Source organism: Fusarium odoratissimum, assembly GCF_000260195.1.
Source record: "Fusarium odoratissimum NRRL 54006 unplaced genomic scaffold supercont1.1, whole genome shotgun sequence".
Lineage (NCBI taxonomy): Eukaryota > Fungi > Ascomycota > Sordariomycetes > Hypocreales > Nectriaceae > Fusarium > Fusarium odoratissimum.
The window spans coordinates 4,403,263-4,423,154 of record NW_022158687.1 but is presented as its reverse complement, the minus strand read 5'-3'; the positions used below and the strand labels follow the sequence as shown (position 1 = coordinate 4,423,154).

The 19,892-nt window shown below is 48.7% G+C and overlaps 4 protein-coding genes across 4 annotated transcripts; 2 read left to right on the top strand and 2 right to left on the bottom strand.

The window, feature by feature from the left end:
* Positions 1–8: 8 nt before the first annotated feature.
* Positions 9–4,609, bottom strand: FOIG_01536 (uncharacterized protein). Its single transcript, XM_031198493.1, has 2 exons — positions 2,742–4,609; positions 9–2,686 (listed from the first exon to the last, which is right to left on the bottom strand). Exons 1-2 carry the CDS (start codon positions 3,373–3,375, stop codon positions 2,625–2,627), a joined length of 696 nt encoding a protein of 231 aa, XP_031074260.1. The 5' UTR covers positions 3,376–4,609; the 3' UTR covers positions 9–2,624.
* On the top strand, positions 219–2,360 carry FOIG_01537 (uncharacterized protein). Its single transcript, XM_031198494.1, has one exon. It carries the CDS (start codon positions 498–500, stop codon positions 2,049–2,051), a length of 1,554 nt encoding a protein of 517 aa, XP_031074261.1. The 5' UTR covers positions 219–497; the 3' UTR covers positions 2,052–2,360.
* A 7,663-nt stretch (positions 4,610–12,272) lies between the features above and the next one.
* FOIG_01535 (uncharacterized protein) lies at positions 12,273–16,414 on the top strand. Its single transcript, XM_031198492.1, has 4 exons — positions 12,273–13,726; positions 14,071–15,069; positions 15,136–15,316; positions 15,377–16,414. Exons 1-4 carry the CDS (start codon positions 12,930–12,932, stop codon positions 15,476–15,478), a joined length of 2,079 nt encoding a protein of 692 aa, XP_031074259.1. The 5' UTR covers positions 12,273–12,929; the 3' UTR covers positions 15,479–16,414.
* Positions 16,415–16,508: 94 nt separating this feature from the next.
* Positions 16,509–19,880, bottom strand: FOIG_01534 (uncharacterized protein). Its single transcript, XM_031198491.1, has 3 exons — positions 19,036–19,880; positions 18,057–18,987; positions 16,509–18,003 (listed from the first exon to the last, which is right to left on the bottom strand). The coding sequence occupies exons 1-3, from the start codon at positions 19,454–19,456 to the stop codon at positions 17,082–17,084; spliced, it is 2,274 nt and encodes a 757-aa protein (XP_031074258.1). The 5' UTR covers positions 19,457–19,880; the 3' UTR covers positions 16,509–17,081.
* Between the last annotated feature and the right edge of the window lie 12 nt (positions 19,881–19,892).

The window sequence follows — 19,892 nt, the reverse complement described above, 5'->3', positions numbered from 1 at the left end:
GTAAACTAAAACTGCACTAAATTCCCTAAGGTCTACTCCGTATTTCTAGGTCTTATGTGCTATGAGGTCAGTGAGAGGTCGAATGTATCAGGTACGTTAGACGCCTGAGAGCCTCATCTCCGCACTTGGTCACAGGGGCCGGGCCTCGCTAAAAGCGTTCCAGAATCAACGACAACAAAGCTAGGAGGTACTCAGGTACTTCGACTCGAGACGATACTCGACTCAACCCCAGCTCCAACGTTGCACGATCCCTACCCTTCGACATCATTTACATACTATCACCATCACCGGCTCGCCTGCCCCTCCCTTCTCTTTGCGCCCTTGGCAAATCGCCAATTGGCTTTGGCTTCAGCTGCCTGTTTTTAATTGCATATTGTTCGTTCCTTTTTGCCCCCTTCACTGCTCTCACTCATTCCACCTTTCCCCCACCTCGACCGGTTCAAGTCACAAGCTCAACGCCTTGTCTAGGTAGGCAATGAAGAAGAACCTACGCAGTCATGGCGGATCCGAGGAGGTCCCCCGATAAGTCGCATCTCAAGGCAAAGAGCATTCAACAACAGCAACAACAACAACAACAACAACAACAACAACAACAACAACAACGATCGCCTGCTCCGGCCCCCACAGCCACACGGCCGACCTTTGTCGACGACGATTCCGACGATGATGACGAGTCTAGCGATCAGATGCCCTTACCCAGAAGCCATACACCAGGTCATCTTGCCAGCAAAAGCATACAAGCAAATCGTCGAAAGCCTTCCGATCTTTCTATCCGGCAGCGCTCTCAATCCGCATCACAGACCGCCCCGCAAGGAGCTTCTACCTCGAGAGCAGCCCACAAACCGCCGCATTCAATCTCAACCAGCGCTGGCGATGCCTCAAGTGAGGGAGATCGACATAATCGGCGACCAACCGCTTCACGGTCGACATCTGCCATAACGAGCCGAACGACTGCACAAGCGACCGCTCGGTATGCATCGCATAGATCTCGCATATCACAAGACGAGTACACAGCGTTCCCGTCGCTTCCAGATCCCCGGACCGCTCCAAACGTCGACGTGGCTCCAGCATCTGGCATGTACTGGTCCAAGGCACCTGTGTCGGGCGCTCCTCACACCTCATTACGAGCACACACAACAACAATCATTGGCTCGAACGTTTATGTATTCGGCGGCTGTGACTCAAGAACATGCTTCAACGATCTCTACGTGCTGGATGCCGATTCTTTCCACTGGTCTATACCTTATGTCGTTGGTGATATACCTGTTCCTCTGAGAGCCATGACATGTACTGCCGTAGGCAAGAAACTCATCGTGTTTGGCGGAGGTGACGGCCCGGAGTATTATAACGATGTCTATGTTTTGGATACGACAAACTTCCGGTGGACAAAGCCCCGTATTATAGGAGATAAGATGCCGTCGAAGCGGAGAGCGCATACTGCTTGTCTGTACAAGAATGGTATATACGTATTCGGCGGCGGCGATGGGGTCCGAGCTCTGAATGATATCTGGCGGTTAGATGTTGCTGATGTCAACAAAATGTCATGGCGGTTAGTGTCAAGTTCAGATAAGTCAAGCCCTGGGTCAAAAGACTATCGTCCCAAGGCAAGGGGCTACCACACTGCCAACATGGTGGGCAGCAAACTCATCATTTTTGGAGGCTCTGATGGCGGCGAATGTTTCGACGATGTATGGGTTTACGACGTTGACGCCCAGTTATGGAGAGCAGTCCCTATCCCCGTTGCTTTCCGCCGTTTATCACATACGGCCACAATAGTCGGCTCCTATCTTTTTGTCATTGGAGGCCACGACGGAAGCGAATACTCGAATGATGTCCTGCTTTTGAACCTGGTTACAATGACATGGGATAGACGCCGGGTCTACGGTAAAGCACCTTCAGGCCGTGGCTATCACGGGACAGTGCTGTATGATAGCCGCCTCATTGTCATTGGAGGTTTCGATGGAAGCGAGGTGTATGGCGATGTTATGCTGTTAGAGCTAGCTGTGCATGCATATTATTCGCAAATCAGCCATTTTACTATCGAGGTTTAGAGATATGAGCTAATGCAGTTCCTTTGGATATATTAGTGTGCTTGATAATCAGTTTGTTGTTCTGGGAAGGTAACTGGACCCTTCAAAAGAGGGCTAGCAGGGAGTCGGTGGTGCAGATCTTTGTTAACTTAGTCTAGAAGAATGAGATGCTGGGTCATCTTCATATGTCCTTGTATATACGCTTGAGATAAAGATGCTTGCTCAATTCTTGCTGTCATGGCTACATATGATACATTGGATGCAATTCAAACCCCAACCAAGAACGTTCCGGGCCAATTTTAAGAGGTTGTAACTCCAAGGAACCATCCCACCCGCTCTATGCGCATAGAAAAGACAAAACAGAGGGCAGTTTTGTTTCAATGACTATCCCAATCGATAATAGCCGCTTCCTTTCCATCCCAGCTCATCGACTCATGAAATTTCGGTTTGTTGGTATATACAATTTCCGATTTCCTCCTGTGGTTGTCGACTTGTGCTCGGCGTAGTATTAATGATGAGTTTTAGGGTAATGTGTATCGAGGAATGGTTTTCATTGAGTTGTTTTTGTCGTTATAAGAAGATAACATGTTTATTTTAAGCCTTGTTCTCAGCTTGCTTCTTAGCGGCCAAGCGTCGCTCCTCAGCAGCGACCATATCTATCAACCCAGTTAGTCACATAATGTTTTCTGCAAGATCTCAAGTGCGACTTACCCTTCCAGAGGTCTTGGCCCTCATACTCCTCCTTATGGATCTTCTTCTCAATAAGTCGCTTGTGTTCGGGGTCCTCGGGATCGACGACCATTACGGTCTGCCAGCGACCCTCACCCTTCTTAGCGTCGTTCATCTCAAAGACAGCTGAGATGATGAGAACAGCGAGGGTCAGACCCTGAGCATAGACACGGGCCTGTACGACCTTGTTGGCTGTATTCATGGGTGAACGGCTCACGAGCGCGAATGCGACACCCATGGATGCGAGCCATGAGACAAATACGATAGAGTAGCGGTTCTCCTTGCCGTACTCCATAAAGCGCTCCCAGGTCGTCTGATTCTCGCGAACAATCTGCTGGGCGCGCTGGGTCTGGTCTTCGTAAAAGTTCATGGGATTCTGCTTCTTCTGAAAATCCATGGACCAGCGATCGGCGTTGATAATGGCGCCAAATGTGCCGGCGGATGTGACGAGAAACGTTCTGAAGGGGATTGTGAGGCCGCGGAAAGCAGGGTATCGCCTTGAAGCAAACATGACACCTCCAACACCAACAGCGAGACCGAGACTACCTCCGATGAGACCGCCCTTGACGACAGCTGAGTAGTGCGCCTCCTCTTCTTCCTTTGTAAGAATCTTCATGATTGCGATTTGGGTTGGACTGGAATTGAGGGGAAAGACGGTCGTGGGAGAGGCGGCAAATTTGTAGAGATGGGATTTCTCTCAGGGCGCAATAGTTTACGGTGTTTTGTTTTCAGGGCGAAGGTGGTATGATAAGAAACCGAACGAGGTGGGTTGCAGCGTGGTTTAAATCCAGGGTGGGTCAACTGAGAGGATGCTGAGTTTCAGTACTTGGAAGATGTCGTAAACGTGAGGTGAGGTTGATGTACTAGTGTCGTGATAAATTCGTGAAGTTTGCGATATGCGAGTAAATGGTGTTTTCTGTAATTGATGAGTATCTCAGATCCCCTCTTACTTATCCTGACGTATATAAATGGCAAACAAATTTTCATGGCCGAGTGTACCGTTTTCTTGCATGACGGTAGATGATGTCAGTTTCTTCCGAACTCGTCCGGCGCAGACAGTCACCGAACTATGCCCGAGTCGCCGAATGGGCTTCAAATTCAAACGAAACTGTCTGTAAAGTAGATAACTCCGAGGATATGCTACAATGAGAGATGTTTCTGGGACAATCTTTGTCAATATTCGAGTGAATTGAGCATCTGATTGCTAATATTACAGAGCTGAGTATCGGCTGCCCCGGAAGCAAAACCCCAATCTCTTGTTGTAATGCAATACGTGCCATCATCAAAGTGTCTTTCGAGCAGAGCTACGATAGATGGCAAACCAGGCGGACAAACAATCACTCGCTCTCCATCTCCAGCGATTTATGCCCCTATATCACCCGCGAGAGTCCTGAAAGGGCATGGCAGCACATAGTATCTTAAATATAAAGTAAAGCTCAATTATGCCGCAGAATGCCGTGACAAGCTTCCAAAAGCAGCGGCAATGATGGCGGCGTTCTGCGGTCAAAGCGGCATAACAATGTTCAATTGTGTAAACGCCATGCCGCACTCAATCCGATCTCATGACGCTAAACCTCCGCCCTGCACAATGAACCAGGGGTCTTCTAGATCATTCAATCAATACCAGCGGTTGGCATCTCGGCATCGCCGTTGAAGTCCCGACGTCAAACGAAACCTCTACCGGTGAGCAACGACCTTGGTTTTCGCCAACTCTCGGGTCGTCGGGCTATGCCAGGTTCTACGGGTTACCGGCGTTCATAACTCGGAATGCTTATGTGAGGTCGCCGTCTAGATCCGCATCTGGATAAGCCACACGGTCTTGTCTCGCCTCATGTCTCGCTTCATGCCAGGTCGGAGCGCTCCGAGAAACGAAACGCCTCATGGCCTGACATGGGGAATGTTCCGGGAATGATGAACCCTCTGATCATTGGCAACTCTTGGTCAGGTATGATTGGCTGGTATCAGTATATGCTGCTTTTACTTACCTACCCGGGACCAATTTGTCAGTCTAAAGTCTCGAGGTAAAGTGCAAAGCTGATCTGTCGACTCTCGAACGATAGTCAGTCGAGCAATCGAGATTGTATCTCGGTAAATACGGTAAACCCCATTTGGTTTATCAAAGACAGCCAAGTATGTCTCGACGTTTTCGAGTGAGGGGCTTGACATGCAGCACACTCGAACCTCTTGGTATCATATAAGTCAAGAATGGGTCTATTGAGCGATGTTGCCCGCATCACTTGTCTCGTTTTTGGTTCATGCACCTCGGGAATATGATTCATTTGTCATAAATAACTGAGAAATATGCGGACCAGAAGTTCCGAGCACCAGCCATGATCGAGCTTACTATGTCGTGCCTACACACTGCTCTACACGTCTACCGACAACATTCTCAGCAATCAACCATGAGCGGATAGCATTGAAACACCCATAACTCCATTATCTCTCCCAAGTGGGTATAATTATTGGTGGTATCTTTTTGAGAAGAGACAGAAGAAAAGGACAAGTTTGGCCTTTCCATGAACATGAAGGCAACTCAAGCGGCTTAGGACTGGCCCATATTCGTACACTCAACCTAAGTGCTTACCACATCTTCGCATCTGTCCTAGACCGAATTCCATGTCACTCTCGTGTATTCGAGATTCATATTGGTTCAATATATAGAATAGGCCTTGTGATCGGACTCGAATAAGAGGAATATACTATCGAGTCAAGACCAGACCAGGAGTAACTCTACCACTGCAAAGTGAGTTCAATAAGGGCTCTATGCATCTGCCCAGCGCTAACGTGGCTAGAGACAAATACTTTCTGCAACCAGTGTATCTATGATGACTTCGACATTCGATGATGACTTTGCTCACGACCCCAAGAGTTCTGGGACTGAAGCAGAGACCAGAACAATCCTCATACCGTGTTCTGCTACCCTTCAAACGAAGCCAATACCACATCTTGCCTTCCATGCGATCAGCTGATTCTCCAGAATCTTTGATCAACGTACCAAAGAAGGACATGATTGTAGCTTCAGACTAGGCTCCTTCGGCTACGCCATCTCTTGACCTCGGCAGCCTTTCTTCGGGCAAGATCTGCGATGCTGGAGTTTGTGATCCGACCTTATCTGAAAGACTGAAAGAACACTAACACGTCCATCCTAAGCTTCCCGCCCACCACCTCCTCACCTCGTTTGAATGCATGGCATCACAACTAGCCGCCGCCAGTAGATCACGCCAAGCCACATTACTGACGGGCTGACCAGGATGAGCAGTTGCATTCTGCAGCATTGATGGCATTTCGACATACCGACTCGTGCGATGTCTATGATCCCCTGGGTTAGTCAGGCCTGGGGTCGACATATCCTGATGTAATTGCCTGCCGGTATCGTATCGACTTGCTTGAAATGGCTCCTAGGTATGTTGATCTACAAATATCCTTAACTTGTTGATTCCCTTTGGGCACTATAATGACATCACTGCTATTCATGGTGCAATTTCAAGAACCCGATTATTTCTGGGACCATTCATTTACACACGGAGACTATCATTACGATGTCAAGCTGTTATCGATTTACACCATCCCCGTATTCAGTCTCAAAAGCAATGCGAGGTCGGAAAATCATAGATGGAGTAATAACCGGCGATGACGTCGGTTATACCTGGAAGCAATCACTCGAACTCTAGTCAGCTAAGTATCTTTGCTATCTGCAATGAATCCGAAGTTGCTGAAAGCCTCATCAACTACATCAACACTGTTTATAAATGGCAACGTTGCCGAATAAATAATTGCAAGATAGGGGAATACCGTATTCTGAACGATGAAGAAACAGTACACACAAAACATCCAGAGATGGGTGTCCAAGTATGGTCTGCAAGCAGTTCAACTGAGTCGTTGCTGTCCGATCCTGATTTTCTGTGGTATCTAGAAGTGAACTGGAGTTCGAACGTTGATCTGTGGAGATTGACTTCCGTCACTCAACTGCAGGAAAGCCTTGGTCGAAAGCTAAGCCTGCGGGTTGATGCTCAACAAGGAATCCCTTCCTCCATGACACTTGGCACGACCGAACCGCATTGTTCTTTCTCTGCATTCCATCCGCAACCGGTACCGGTATTTGGATCACACGACCAGTGTTTTCAATGGTGTTGCTGAAGTGCAACTGAAGGGTAGACATGTTAAAGCTAAACCTTTTCAGTCAACGAAAGCATTTAGGCATTCTTGCATGGAAGCCAAGTCCAACACCTTTTTAGTCAGGACCCGTTAGCCATGCTTTATTAGCTCAATCCACATGAAAGGCAACGGCGTTGTGTGGTACCTCACATGTCGAGGAATCAGAACGAAGATGATTACGATACCGCTGACAATTGAGACTTCTGTGTGGAATGGAAGTTAGGCGATTGACCCAATGGCAGTTTGAAAGGAGCTAGCCCACTTCAACCTTCGGCCGGACGGTCACTGGTCTCGGCGGAAGACCTGGCACGGTCGCGGCGTGAAGAGATGGTAGATCGGTGTTGCGGCAGGGCTCACAGAAGTCCATTTAACTTGTGAAATAAGTCGCGGCTGAAAACCCACGACGAGATCTCGGGGATATTCACAAGTGAACCTAATACCCGCCCAGACATCCCGTTCTGCGCCCATGTGGGCTTGGGTTAAGCGGCTCAACGAATGAATTGTCATCTGTTTGGCGGCCATAGGACGGAGTGTTGATTGCAGAGGAGCTGAAGATACCCTTTAGTTCATCGGAAAGAAAGCCAAGCATGGCGGTCTTCCTAGGTGCCTGGATGTGAACTTATGACTTAGGTAGTCAACAATGGTCTGACTCGAAGCTCGGTATACGCCGCTGATCTAGAATTTAACAAGTGTTTCCGCTCAAAGTCAACTTCAGCTGTGATTGAATCAAGGTTGAGGCCTCGCAGACGTCGTTCCTTGAAAAGTGATCAAGATACAACTGGGGAATCGGCGTCATCAAAATACATCTTTGTGCCATTATAAGACAAGAACCACCAGCCACCTGCTTGGAAAGACCCTGGTTGCATTTTGTTGTGCAGGATGCCAACTTGGGGGCGATCGGCCGGGACTTGACAGCATTGAAGGTTGACAGCGGCACCAGTGTCCCGGACCAGTCCATTGCTGGATTGATATCCGGCAATACCTGTAATCTTATTGGTTTGAACCAAGTGCGCATTATGGAAAGTTCTAATCAAATGTCGGTACATCGTTGAACCACGGAACTTCCGTCAAGGTACTTTGCTTGTCTGTAGATTCTATATTCTGCGATGCTTCCGCGGATAGCTTCTGTGGAGAGCTTCTATGGTGGCGGAAATGTTGGAACACAGCCACACAGAGGTAAGGAGAAGCGGGCAAATGTATCTAATGAAATGTTTGTGCAGACGGCTTTGTATAAGTCACCAGTCATGGTGGCCGTTTGCGGGACAAGCCCAGGTAGTGTTTAGGAGATGTGCAAGGTTCAAGGTGGCCAGCAGACTAACGAGGCACTGTTTGTTATTAGGTAGGGTGTAAAGTTCTAAGTAATTCGTATGTACGTAGGTAAGGCTGGAGCTCACACATCGATTTAACGAACGAAAAGTTAATACAGTGACCCATGTTGAAGGTAATTTTGCCGAAGCGTTGAGATGGAATGGGTCGTCTTCATGTGATGGCGTTCCTGGGCTTATTCCTGAAATCGAGACAGGCAGCAGTGATGCCCGTGATTCGAATGTTCCCATGAGGGAAGGCGCAACCGTCGCCGTCTCTAGCTGCCGACCCTGGATCCTAGTTGTGAATAACGTTGTCACATTGACATTGGAGCCAGTTCAGGATATATGACATCCCCATGCGAAACGTCAAGCTATTACAGGGACGTACATTCGTGACAATGTAACGAGATCTCGTTTTCGACTCGCGCTTACCACTCAACTGGGACTATCTGACATTGGCATTGACCTGTCAGAAGGTCACAAGCACCACACAGCACGTTGATGCCACGTTGTTTACGTTACTGTCCAAGCTCAGACAAGAGTCATGAGCTTTGACATGATGCATAAAGACGTGCAGTGATTACTTGCGTAAACGGAAATTAGATCGTTGACGTTGCATCAGAGCGTTGCGCTACATCTACATCGACATCTCGGCCGGGATATCAGAGTTTGGCCTAATGCACCTCTCCCAGAACCCATGAGTGCTCTGACGTAAAGACTCTGCACGGTCCAGGTCGACTCGAGTCGTGAAACCACGACCCAAAACAGGAATGATATTCCCCTCTGAAAGCCAATTGCACTCATTGATCAGGTAAATACTTTACACTAGTCAAAAGGTGGTGATTTTTGGAGTTGTTAAATGCCCCCAAGGGAAGCCATCAGATTATCAGCCAACGAGCGGCTAGCCAGATGTCATTAATGACTATTTCACTGCCTTGATCGAATAGTTCACCTCGGGGGTGGTTCCGCTGCCGGCATCTAGGCATAGATTGTAGCCTTCTATGAGGTAGCTTCCCAAGCACTCTAGTGCTGTACCTTTATCTCGAGGAGGCTGGAAGCGTGCGTTTAGCGGCCGACTCTTTAAGGCTGATCTGTGGATATACAACTCGACATTCAATGAGAGGAGTTTCTCAATTATGGATACGCGAGATGAACCCGCCGACGCGATTTGTTTGTGAGGTTCTCGTTTCCATCCCGGACGGCAGTTCTTCTCCATTATCTCTTTTGATCACGATCTTCTTACCTGACTCAAGACAACTGTCCGTTAACCCGGGACAATGCGACATTGGGGCACAGGCAGGGAACTTTGCGATCACTTCTCAGCCAACGATAAGGGCATGTTCTTATGTAGATATTATTTTCCCTGTTAGCCTTGTAGTACTTGATGTAACGTGCAAGCTATTCTCTTAGTCCTTATGATGGATGTAAACTTGAGGGTCGACAGCCCTGCTAACCCCTCTTACAGCAACAGTATAAGTCTCAGATTCCAACTCTCAGACAAGATCAGATCGTTTGTGGTCTCAATGCCAGTTTGCCATTGCTTTACAGACACGAAGCCTTCTTCTGGCAGGCTTCTATCGCTGACTGAAATTTTCAATCCTATGAAAGACGCATATGGCTCAAACCAGGAGGTATTGGTCCGCTGTTAATTCCATGTCTGCATGTCTCACAGTTCAGCCTTGCAGTCCTTGGAAGGGTGACACTAAAACGGATCTAGACTAGATGTCACTGGCTGTGCGCTTGCAGATGCTGATCATTGAACATGGAAATCGTTTTCCTGATGGTCTACGACGCAATCGGGCATCTTGCTTCCTAACGCGACCTAGCAATCTCTCGACCTCGTAGTGTACCTAGTACGATAGTTTGGCTAGAGTTTGATACGACACTGAAACTGCCTTTAGCAAATGCGCAGTTCACTATGTCTTGGCAAAATACCAGTGGACCACTCAACCTAGTAGCCATCTCCCACCAGAAGTCTGGTTTATTGATTGAGTGTCTAAGTGTGAACAGGTAAAATTGATCTAACAGACCGAGGTCTTTGTTGGCATTCGAGACCAGTAGGTAATAATCCATGGGAGTACACTAATATGCCACGTTTTGTGGCTGGATGAGTGGGACCCGTTTCCCTCTTGTCTTCCGCATCTTTAATTGACGCCAGAATGAACACCAACTTCGACCACGATCCATCAGCTTGGAATTGGGACCGGATTCTTGCTATTCTGGGCTAGGACATGCTTTTCTTGAAGATCTTAGGAAGACCTGCGGTGTATCGACGCGGTTGCCGCAGCTTCCACATGAATCTCATATTGAGAGCTCATGTAACTCGCAAGCTGGGATCCAGTCCTCGAACAGGTTCATACACATTGGCGCTTTGAGGCCCGAATATGTAGTGTTGAGCAGCGTTGCAACGGTAGGACTAGGTACAGCTGGGACTCGTGGGTCAAGGGACCAGTGGCCCATGTGTACCATTTGTTGAGCCTCGACTTGGCAACCTTATGGTAGGTAGTATGTATGATAATACCAGACGTTGTCGTGTACTCGGCTCCTTGATGTAGTGAAAGATGGTATTGATTATGCTTTTTAAGTGTCGAGCAATTCTGTAAATGATCCAAAACTGATACAGTAATTTAAAGAGATTTCCCCGAACTATCCATACATATTGCCATTTTCGTTTCCAGGCTTTATTCGACCAGCTGCACTCACTACTCAATGCCTAACATCCACTCTGTGCCACACCTTTCCATCCCGGATAGACTATTCCAGTGTTAGAGAAACACTGCAAATATTATTCTAGTCAGGTCGAGGCTAACTAGGTACTCGTATTTTTGGATAAAGGGGTTTGAGGAAACACCGCGTTGAATGCGGTGTTTGTCGTGTGCGTTGGCCTCAACTAACTGCCTACACAACCTGGTGCAAGGGCTTGCTGTTCTGGCACCAGTATGTCCAGGTTGGAGCCCCCCACACCAGCTGATGCTTTTTTGCTCATTCTCGGTAATTCCCCCTCCGCCCTTCGTGAACCCCTGATCCTTGATTCTACTGATTGGCTGTCATGTTTCGTTTGGCGATTCAATACAGAAACCCATGAACCTTGCATCATCACCTGCTCTTTTACCTTTTAACTCTAAGGGACTTATCAAGCTCCCGCCCTTATTGCTGCGAGAACTTTATAAGCTCAAAGAAGTGTAAGAATGATCGAGAACAGAAAGAAATAAGGTGTCACATATCAACGGTTGATCGGTTTATATATGCGTGGGCTAAGTACATCGTCATATGGTACGAACCAGTATCAACTACAAGTCTGCAACAGAAGCGTCTACTGGAGAAACCCAACCAAGGAATAGGCGATAATCCCTTGATCATCTCTTATCTGTACTAGGAAGAAAGTTGCGGTAAGTCACTTTTACTAGAGGCGTAGTGGTTGTGTGGGCGTCTGAGAGCTGCCCTGTCGTATCTTCGTCATATCTCTTTCGAATCTTGAGTATGTAACGATACGATGATATATTATAGAGCATCCAATTGAGGAGACGCCTCGTGCTTACTTATTCGGACCAACTACTGTTCAATTTTTATATCTGTAGACATACCGTTGAGTTTCTTTCATGCTCAATTTCATCGCCAGTCTGGGTTCATGTTCATATCCTTTTCACATCATCTACACATCACCCACCCACCCACCCCAACCCTTCGAACTGATCATTTTGCAGTAGTGCTTTCGCTGGCACTGCACTGCCTGTCAGATCCCCTAATCGACTTCCTCCGACGCAACTGAATCGTCAGTAATTACTTCACACAGCAATGCTTGTACGTTATTAAATTGTCATCGATTTATACCTCCAACAACTCTTCATCGGATAGGTCGCAGCGACGCGGCCTGAGTCAGCAATAAGGTTTCCCCAAGTAGAATTTGACTTCCATTTGAGAACCTCGTTCGCGGTACAAATATCACCACACGTAGCACAGCTACCTACCCAGAAGCCTCAGAAAAAGAGCAGTCGTCGATGCGTGGCTACGTGGGAGTCCTCGCATAGGTTACCTAGGTTGACCGCTGAAAGCCGACCAAAGACTCATCCAGCGCCGGGCCACAGGCAGGCACTTCTATTTCACAACCTTTCAAGTGGAGATATATTCTTGAAAAGCCAAATTGCCTGCCCTTCTATTACTCTAAGCCTTCCTTCTCACCTATTTGGAGTACTAGAGGTATCCTGCCCCTCACACAAGCTTGTTGGTCGATTTATCACAATCCACCAAATAATCCAGAGCAACAGCACGCACTAAAACCATACAGCGGTTAGTGAGTGACTAGGATCCCTGGACAGCATCACGCCAAGCCCGGTCTAACCCATCCCGTCTTGGACGAAACCGTCCACAACACAGAAGCACCTGGGAATAGCACCTTTCCTGACCTGACCTGGTGTGATTGGACATCGGTACCTGAATCTCTCCTACCATCTTGTGCTCACCTCAGGTACTTTCTTGGTATTGGCAGGTGGATGACACCAACCTACACAGGGCGCACCTGCAAACCTACCGCTCCTGCTGTTGTCTTCTCCCAGCTTAGTAGGGCCTTTTCAGGCTGCCTCGCCTACCTCGACCTTAAGGTACTCCCAGTTCTTTGTCGATACCACCTTTATACTTCTCCCCACCTTCATCCTAAGAAACATTACAACACTTTAATATCATCAGATTTACCATTCATATTTCATTCGACATGGGGAAGTTGTTCGGCAGGTTGTTCCAGAAGCCAGGCGACACTGTGGGAACCCAGGAGCCGCGTGCGTCTAACTCCACCAAGAGTGCCAGGATGCGGGATCCTACCAACGCCATTTGCTCATCAGGTCTCGCCCCCTCGGCCGCAGTCTCCGCCGCCACCGCCAACGCCAACAGCAACGACCGTGCCTGTGACTCGAGCGCCCATGCCCACTTCGCCGCCGCCGTTGCTGATAACCCTGACTCTCCAGGGTCGCTCATCAACTCGGGCTCAAGCTCGCTGACGCAGTCGCAGTCGCCGTCGCCCCAGCCCGAGACCCCTACCACGGGCCATTTTCTGCCTGGCGCTCACGCTAACATTGCTTCTAAATCCGTTGTTCCAGCCGCTGCCTCGGTGCTGTCGAGTACTATTACTACCGCTAAAGCTGCTGCCCCCCAACTCTCCATCGGCGACTTTGATCCTTGTATTCCCACCAACACTTCCTTCGTCGACCTCACCGAAGAGTTCCAAATCGTTGATACCGACTTTCACATCAGCAATCGCGACATTGCCATTCAACCATTCGACTATACACTTCCTGAAGACACCGAAATCACCATGACTACCGGGCCATCCCTCGACCCTTCTATGGGCCGCCGGGACTCTTTTGTCAGCGCTGGCCCTAAGCCCATATCGATGAACAATTCCAACCGTGGTGACAATGCGAACCGCAATAGAAGAGAATCTCTTGCTGGCAGCCTTATGGGAGGTGGCATGAGCTGGGGAGGCATGTCTTTTGGTAGTTTTGTCAGAGACGAGTAAGTTACCTCACTGCATACTTTTATCCTCATCATCCTCCTGTACTTGAAGCATTGCCCTCGCTTTGGCTCCTTGGCCGAGCGGCCACGATCAGGCTTCCTTTGCTTGCTTTGAGCTCAACCATGTTCCGCTTGATCAAAGCGATATGGGTTATAGCACGAAACCTCGGCTTGTCTGCGACTATCATCGCTTACGAAGACGACTGATCATGTATTCTGGCAAGCCGTTTCTCAGCTTCGGGCCCCATTCTTGTCCTGCGACAGCCCACATGCGTCAGAAATCGATCATGCCCGATGTTTCATCGCACTTGAGGTTGCAGTTTACTAATATCGTGGTCCTATAGTATTATGATGGCAGGCACGTCGCCTTTCGGAACTCACCAGTCTCCTTCCTTTCACTCATCTTCCTATCTGCCCAAGTTGGAGGCCAACTTCATGCGAGATTTCACCTGCTGCGGCAAGATTCTGCCCAATCTCCACGACTTGCTACAACATTACGAGGAAGCCCACACGCAACCTAGCCCGAACACAGCCCGAAATAATGCCTTTTCTCAATTCTCTCAGCTGGGGCTGCCTAACGCCCCTCGGATGTCGATGTCTCGAGCTGGGTCGGCAGCGCCAGGCGGCAGTTCCCTCGCAACGAACCAACTTGGACAACATAACCGCGGCCAACAGGCGCCCCATGATGCGCATGGAGGCTCTGCAATGGCGTCAAACCTGAATGATGAGATGGATGCTGTTGCAGATATGGAAATGGACGATGCTGTTGGCACGATGGAGATGGATGATAGCCAGCGAATGTCCCAAACGAGACAACTTTTTGGTCAGCAGCAGAGGCCCGAGCTGAACATGAACACCTCTGGTCTTACACAGGGCCTACGGACCTCTCAGCCACCCACTCCCGCTGCCGCCAGCTTTGGCCTGCAGAACAACCCCACAGTCTCTTCCGTCAATACACCTACTCTTACGACCCAAGGACAAGTACCACACACCCAGCAAGTCGATATGGAGGAAGACCTACCAGGTATGCCTATGGGTGGCAACACGAACGATATCGGCGATATGAGCTTTGGCGGAAACCAGAACAATAGTGATTCAAATTTTTGCATAAACGATCCTGGGAAACACCTTTTCAGCTCCACTGGTGCTTTCCCTGCTGCGAACCGTTCCATCCAGGCACAATTGCAACAGCTAGGCATTAACCAAGCCCAGTTGAACGATCCACAGGCCAACAAGATTCTTATGCAGCGTTTACAGAGCATGATGATGCCTGAAGAGCACAAGCCGTTCAAATGTCCAGTTATTGGCTGCGAAAAGGCGTACAAAAATCAGAACGGTCTGAAGTAAGTTCTGACTCAAGGCGTTCGACTGTATCTGGATCTCGAATATGCTTGCTAACTTGTTTACAGATACCACAAAACTCATGGCCATCAAACCCAACAACTTCACGAGAATGGAGACGGTACCTTTTCTATCGTCAACCCAGAAACTAGTGCCCCTTACCCCGGAACATTGGGAATGGAGAAGGAGAAGCCTTTTAGCTGTGAAACATGCGGCAAACGATATAAAAACTTGAATGGATTGAAATACGTAAGTTTCCTCACGAAATTCTAGATTCAAAGTCCATTACATACTAACATTTTCCGACAGCATAAGGCTCACTCCCTTCCCTGCAATCCTGACTTCAAGCTTCAGGCTCTCGCAGCGGGTATGAACTTGCCGGGAATAGGAGAAGATCAAATGATGCAATAGTATACAGCACGCTGCCAAGACTTCGAGTGAGAGCGCTGAAGGAAGTGAAACTTCTACATTTCCGAGCGACGCCTTGGGTTCCAGCAGCTGAATCCAGTGCACTGCTGGTACAAACTCTCGACTCTTTCCGGCATACCATATTGATTTTATATGCGCTATCAGTATCTCTTTATCGCCAATACCTCCCTCCCGGGCATTTGCATTCTGTCTCGTCCCCGGATTTTTCAACATCTTACATCAGCGTTAACGATCCGTAATTAGACGGCCTCAACCACTGGGGAAAGGCACACCACTTTTCTAACTCCGATATTCAACTGCAAACAAAAGTCCAGTATCTGACCTCAGTTTCTGCAACTGTTGTTTCACTTAAGATAAACATGCCATGTGTTGGAAATTCTCGTGGTTGGGTACGCGTTAGCTGGATCTATTGATACTCGATGTCTAATTCGAGTCAGACGCCTGTGCTGATATGCTGGCTGGCCTGGCACGTGGAAATGGGCTATTCTTTTTCTTTTTCCTGCTTTCTGGTTTTATTTTCAAAAGTTGATAAGGGGTCCTTAGATGTTAGGTTGGGAAAGATGGCATTTGCATGGTGCCCTGGAAATTCGGGCGGTCTTCCCTTTTGTTTTGTTTGTGAGGGCGATGCATGATCACACTTGTTCTTGACTACTACTGTTGTTCAGTATTGACTATTGTTGGCAAAGCAATTGCCATCATCTTGTACTGACATTATATTAAAAGCGAGGATGGCTGGAGTCGGTCGAACAATGAAAAGCGAGGTTATAGACTGGACAGCGTCACATGCCCTTTAAGTGAATAGGATTGTTTTTGAGATGTCCATCACCAAGATTAAGATGTTACCGAGTACTAACTTAGTAAAAGAAATGATTGACTTGCTGATGCTGCTAGACGATAATTCTAATTGCTCTTGGCTGCAATTGTGCATGGACCAGATAAGTGATTCTTTTCGCCAACATCAGCATCACAGCCCATATTGAAACAAGAACTACAAACCGGATGAACCCGTCAGACGTACTGAGTGGACATCGAGGGGTTACCACGCTCTAGATTCCTGGAAGAGATTGCGAGGGCTGGGGAGACAAATTTGTGAGTTGAGATCAGACAGAGTAAACGGGGATAAAGGGTATCGTGTATTTGACATATCTATCTGATTTTACGAGACCGTAGCTTATAACTAGTTCGCTGTGCAGATACAAAACGCCTCGCAATGCGTAAGCCAACTTGAACAAAGAATAGGAAGCAACAGTCGTTTACACCCCACTGGACAGAAACTCTATAATATAGGCATTGCACGATGCAGATGCATAATGTGCTGCCCTATACTTGCGGAAATTTTACCAAAGTGTCACTGTGCTTCTTACCGGCCATCCTGCAGCTGAATGCGGAGTAGAAAAGCCAGGTGAACTTGATATAGGTAATGAAAGCAGGACCAGAAAGAGGGTACCTATTTCGAGAGGTGCTTTAATGGTATCGAGCAAATCGGCGACTCTGCGAGTATGAAGAAATTGCTGAGATTCACAGGATAGAGGATAAGAATCCTTCGGCCAGCCACCAAGACAACAGCAATTGTACATGTAAGTTGTCATGTCATCTCCATGCCATCGTCGTCATCGGCTTCAGACTCGATCATATGGGTTTGGTTACTGCTTATGCTCCCCTTACGAGCATCGTGTCCCATGTTATCATTCATGCCACCCCATTCGAGTTCTTCTCCGCCGATGATACGTCCTTCCATGTCGATTTCTTGTGAAAGCTCGACGAGTGCAGTGCGCGGCAAACGGAGGAATCCCTGGGTCCGGACGATACGGCCCCAGTGGGTCATACAGAATCCTGCGGCACGTTTACGCAACCACTCTTCATTAGCGAGCCCTGCACAGTACCATATGATACAAGCATGGTCGACATCGAGTTCTTTGGCAAGTCTATTGACACAGAGCAGGCGAAGATGAGGGATATTGTAGATATTGGACATTACCAGAAGGCCTGCCACATCAGAGAGCGCCGTGGTTGCGTCACTATCGTTGTCCGAGGTACCACGAATGCTATCTGTGTATAAATAGTAGAGAAAGGCCTTGACTACACTGTAAGGCTCGGGGATGTGCATCTTTTTGGTGTGAAACTCAGCCATCTGGGCGTTGTAAAGACGCGCAAAGTGTGGCCAACGCGCTTGGAGAATGAGCTTGTGAACATGAATAGGCTGTGAGGTCGGCGCGTCTGCGGAGAGCCAGCTCTCGTTTCGCGCTGTTGTCTCATCATTTCGAATCAGACCGGAGCTCAGAGCCTCGTCGTCATCGTAATCACCGGCCAGCGCAGTAACAACAAAATCAGTTCCGCTGCCTGTCTCAGGTGGCTGGTTGAAGAGCTTCGCTAGATCTGAACCCAATCCTTTAGAAGGTTGATCCACGGCTCTCGTCATCGCAGATGGCCTTGACTCTACCCTTGGTTCTGGTGTCAAATTATCGCCCAGAAAGCCATATCGTCGCAGGTCAATTTCCATAATATCGCTGTCAAATCATGTCAGCCATACCATCAGGTTTTGCGATAGAACTGGCCTTACCTAAGATATTCTTCATAGCCGTTGGGCCCTATGTCGCCCGGAGCAGGGTCAGTTGGACATCCTAGTAACCAGGATTTGGTGCCATCCTCATTCATACAACAGTAATGCCACCTGTAACCCGCTTTGAAGATCTCCCGCCCTCCAGCAAGCTTCGTCCAGCGAAGCGTGCCGAGGTCCAGGGCTGACAAAGAACATTCTCTCGATGTGAGAGTCGCCGCAGGTGTGACAAAATCGAGAAGGGTACCCGAAGAGTAGGCATGAAAGTGAAGACCCGAGCCCTGAGAGGGAATCGAGGGACCAGACATGAATTTGAGAGCAGATATAGACCCCGGGGCCACAGGCGCGTATGTCTTCATTTGAATTGAAGGCGGGTTGACCTGGGCTGTGCGAGAGTTGGCGGCGTAGCCAGAAGCTCCTACAACAGGAGCCTGGGCCATGGTGTATGGAGGTCGGGGAGAGCTACTAGCTCGAGTAGACAGAGAACCTCGATCGAAGATGCCTATTTGAGGTCGGGAATCAAATTGCGGATTTCCTTTCAGATCTAACCACCACAGATCGCTGATCTTGTCCATGTCCTCACTCAGACCTCCAAATACCCAGACTCGGTCGCCCCAGATATAAGCCGAGTGGTCGAAACGACCAACAAAACGCCAAGACTTAGACCAGGTAAAAGTTTTCAAATCGAGGTAACAAATGTCATCTAACACATAGTTGTTCTGGCCAGTTATGCCACCAATGATGAAGAGCTTGTCCTCGTGTAAGACAGCAGCATGTCTCGCTCTACCTTTCGGGATCGGGCCTGAGACTTGTGGCTGAGTCCAGTGGGCAGTCTTGAGGTCAAAGACAATGAGGTCCGAAAGGTATGTTCGATGTTCGTTCTCGCCGCCAAAGACCAAGAGTTTGTTTCCCTGATACAAGGTCGCAGTGTGTCCTGGACAATATTAGCATCTGTAACGCGGTGATTTTCTGTGTAGCTTACCCATCCGAACTCCTGGAATATCACCATAGTTGTCGACAAGACTCCATTGATGGCTGACGAGGTCCAGCCTCAGCACGTGATTATAAACCTCATCGGTATATTGGTCGAACCCTCCAAAAGCATATATTTGATTATTCCCACAATACGTCACTGAAGCATTTACTAGACAAGCGGGTCTCTGGCCTAGCGTGCGGGTGACTTTGGGTCGGTATCCATCGGCGACGCTGCGACCCTTTGCAGGGGAATTTGGCATGATGTAGGTATTGTTAGACGACGAAGTGGCCGAAGGCGGCGTCGGCGTCGGTTGCAGCGAAGTCAAGGTCGATGAGGTCTGGTTGACAGCACCCAAGGCCTGCGTTGTTCCGGCGACAGGGGTAGGCCCGCCAAAGATAGATTGTCCGGGGGTTGAAGGTTGAGCCATGGCTTGAATTGTAAATTCGACGAGCGATCAGTGGCGTTGGCTGCACATCTCACAACGTTGTGCTGCCGTTGAGACTGAGTGGTCGGAGAAAAAGAGGGACAAAGGTTGAGCACAAGAAACGAGCACAATACACAAGCCACGTCGTCGAGGTTGAGCCGTCCGTCGGGTCGGTGAAGAAAGTGGATGTGAAAGTGGATGGTGTTAAATGCGGCCGGTGATGCATCAGACAAAGAGAAAAGGCCCCCCTGCCCTTTTGGAGCCGCGTCTACTGTAAGAGAAATTTGGCCATCGCGCCAGGCAAGAATAAGGCTGATGAGGCGTTGTGTTCTCGTAATCTAATTGGCTCGTCTACGTTGGCAGGTCGCGGAACGGGAGCAACTCAGGTCCGACTACATGTCTAGTGGTTGCCCGGCCAGAAGCTCGGAGGGGCATAAGT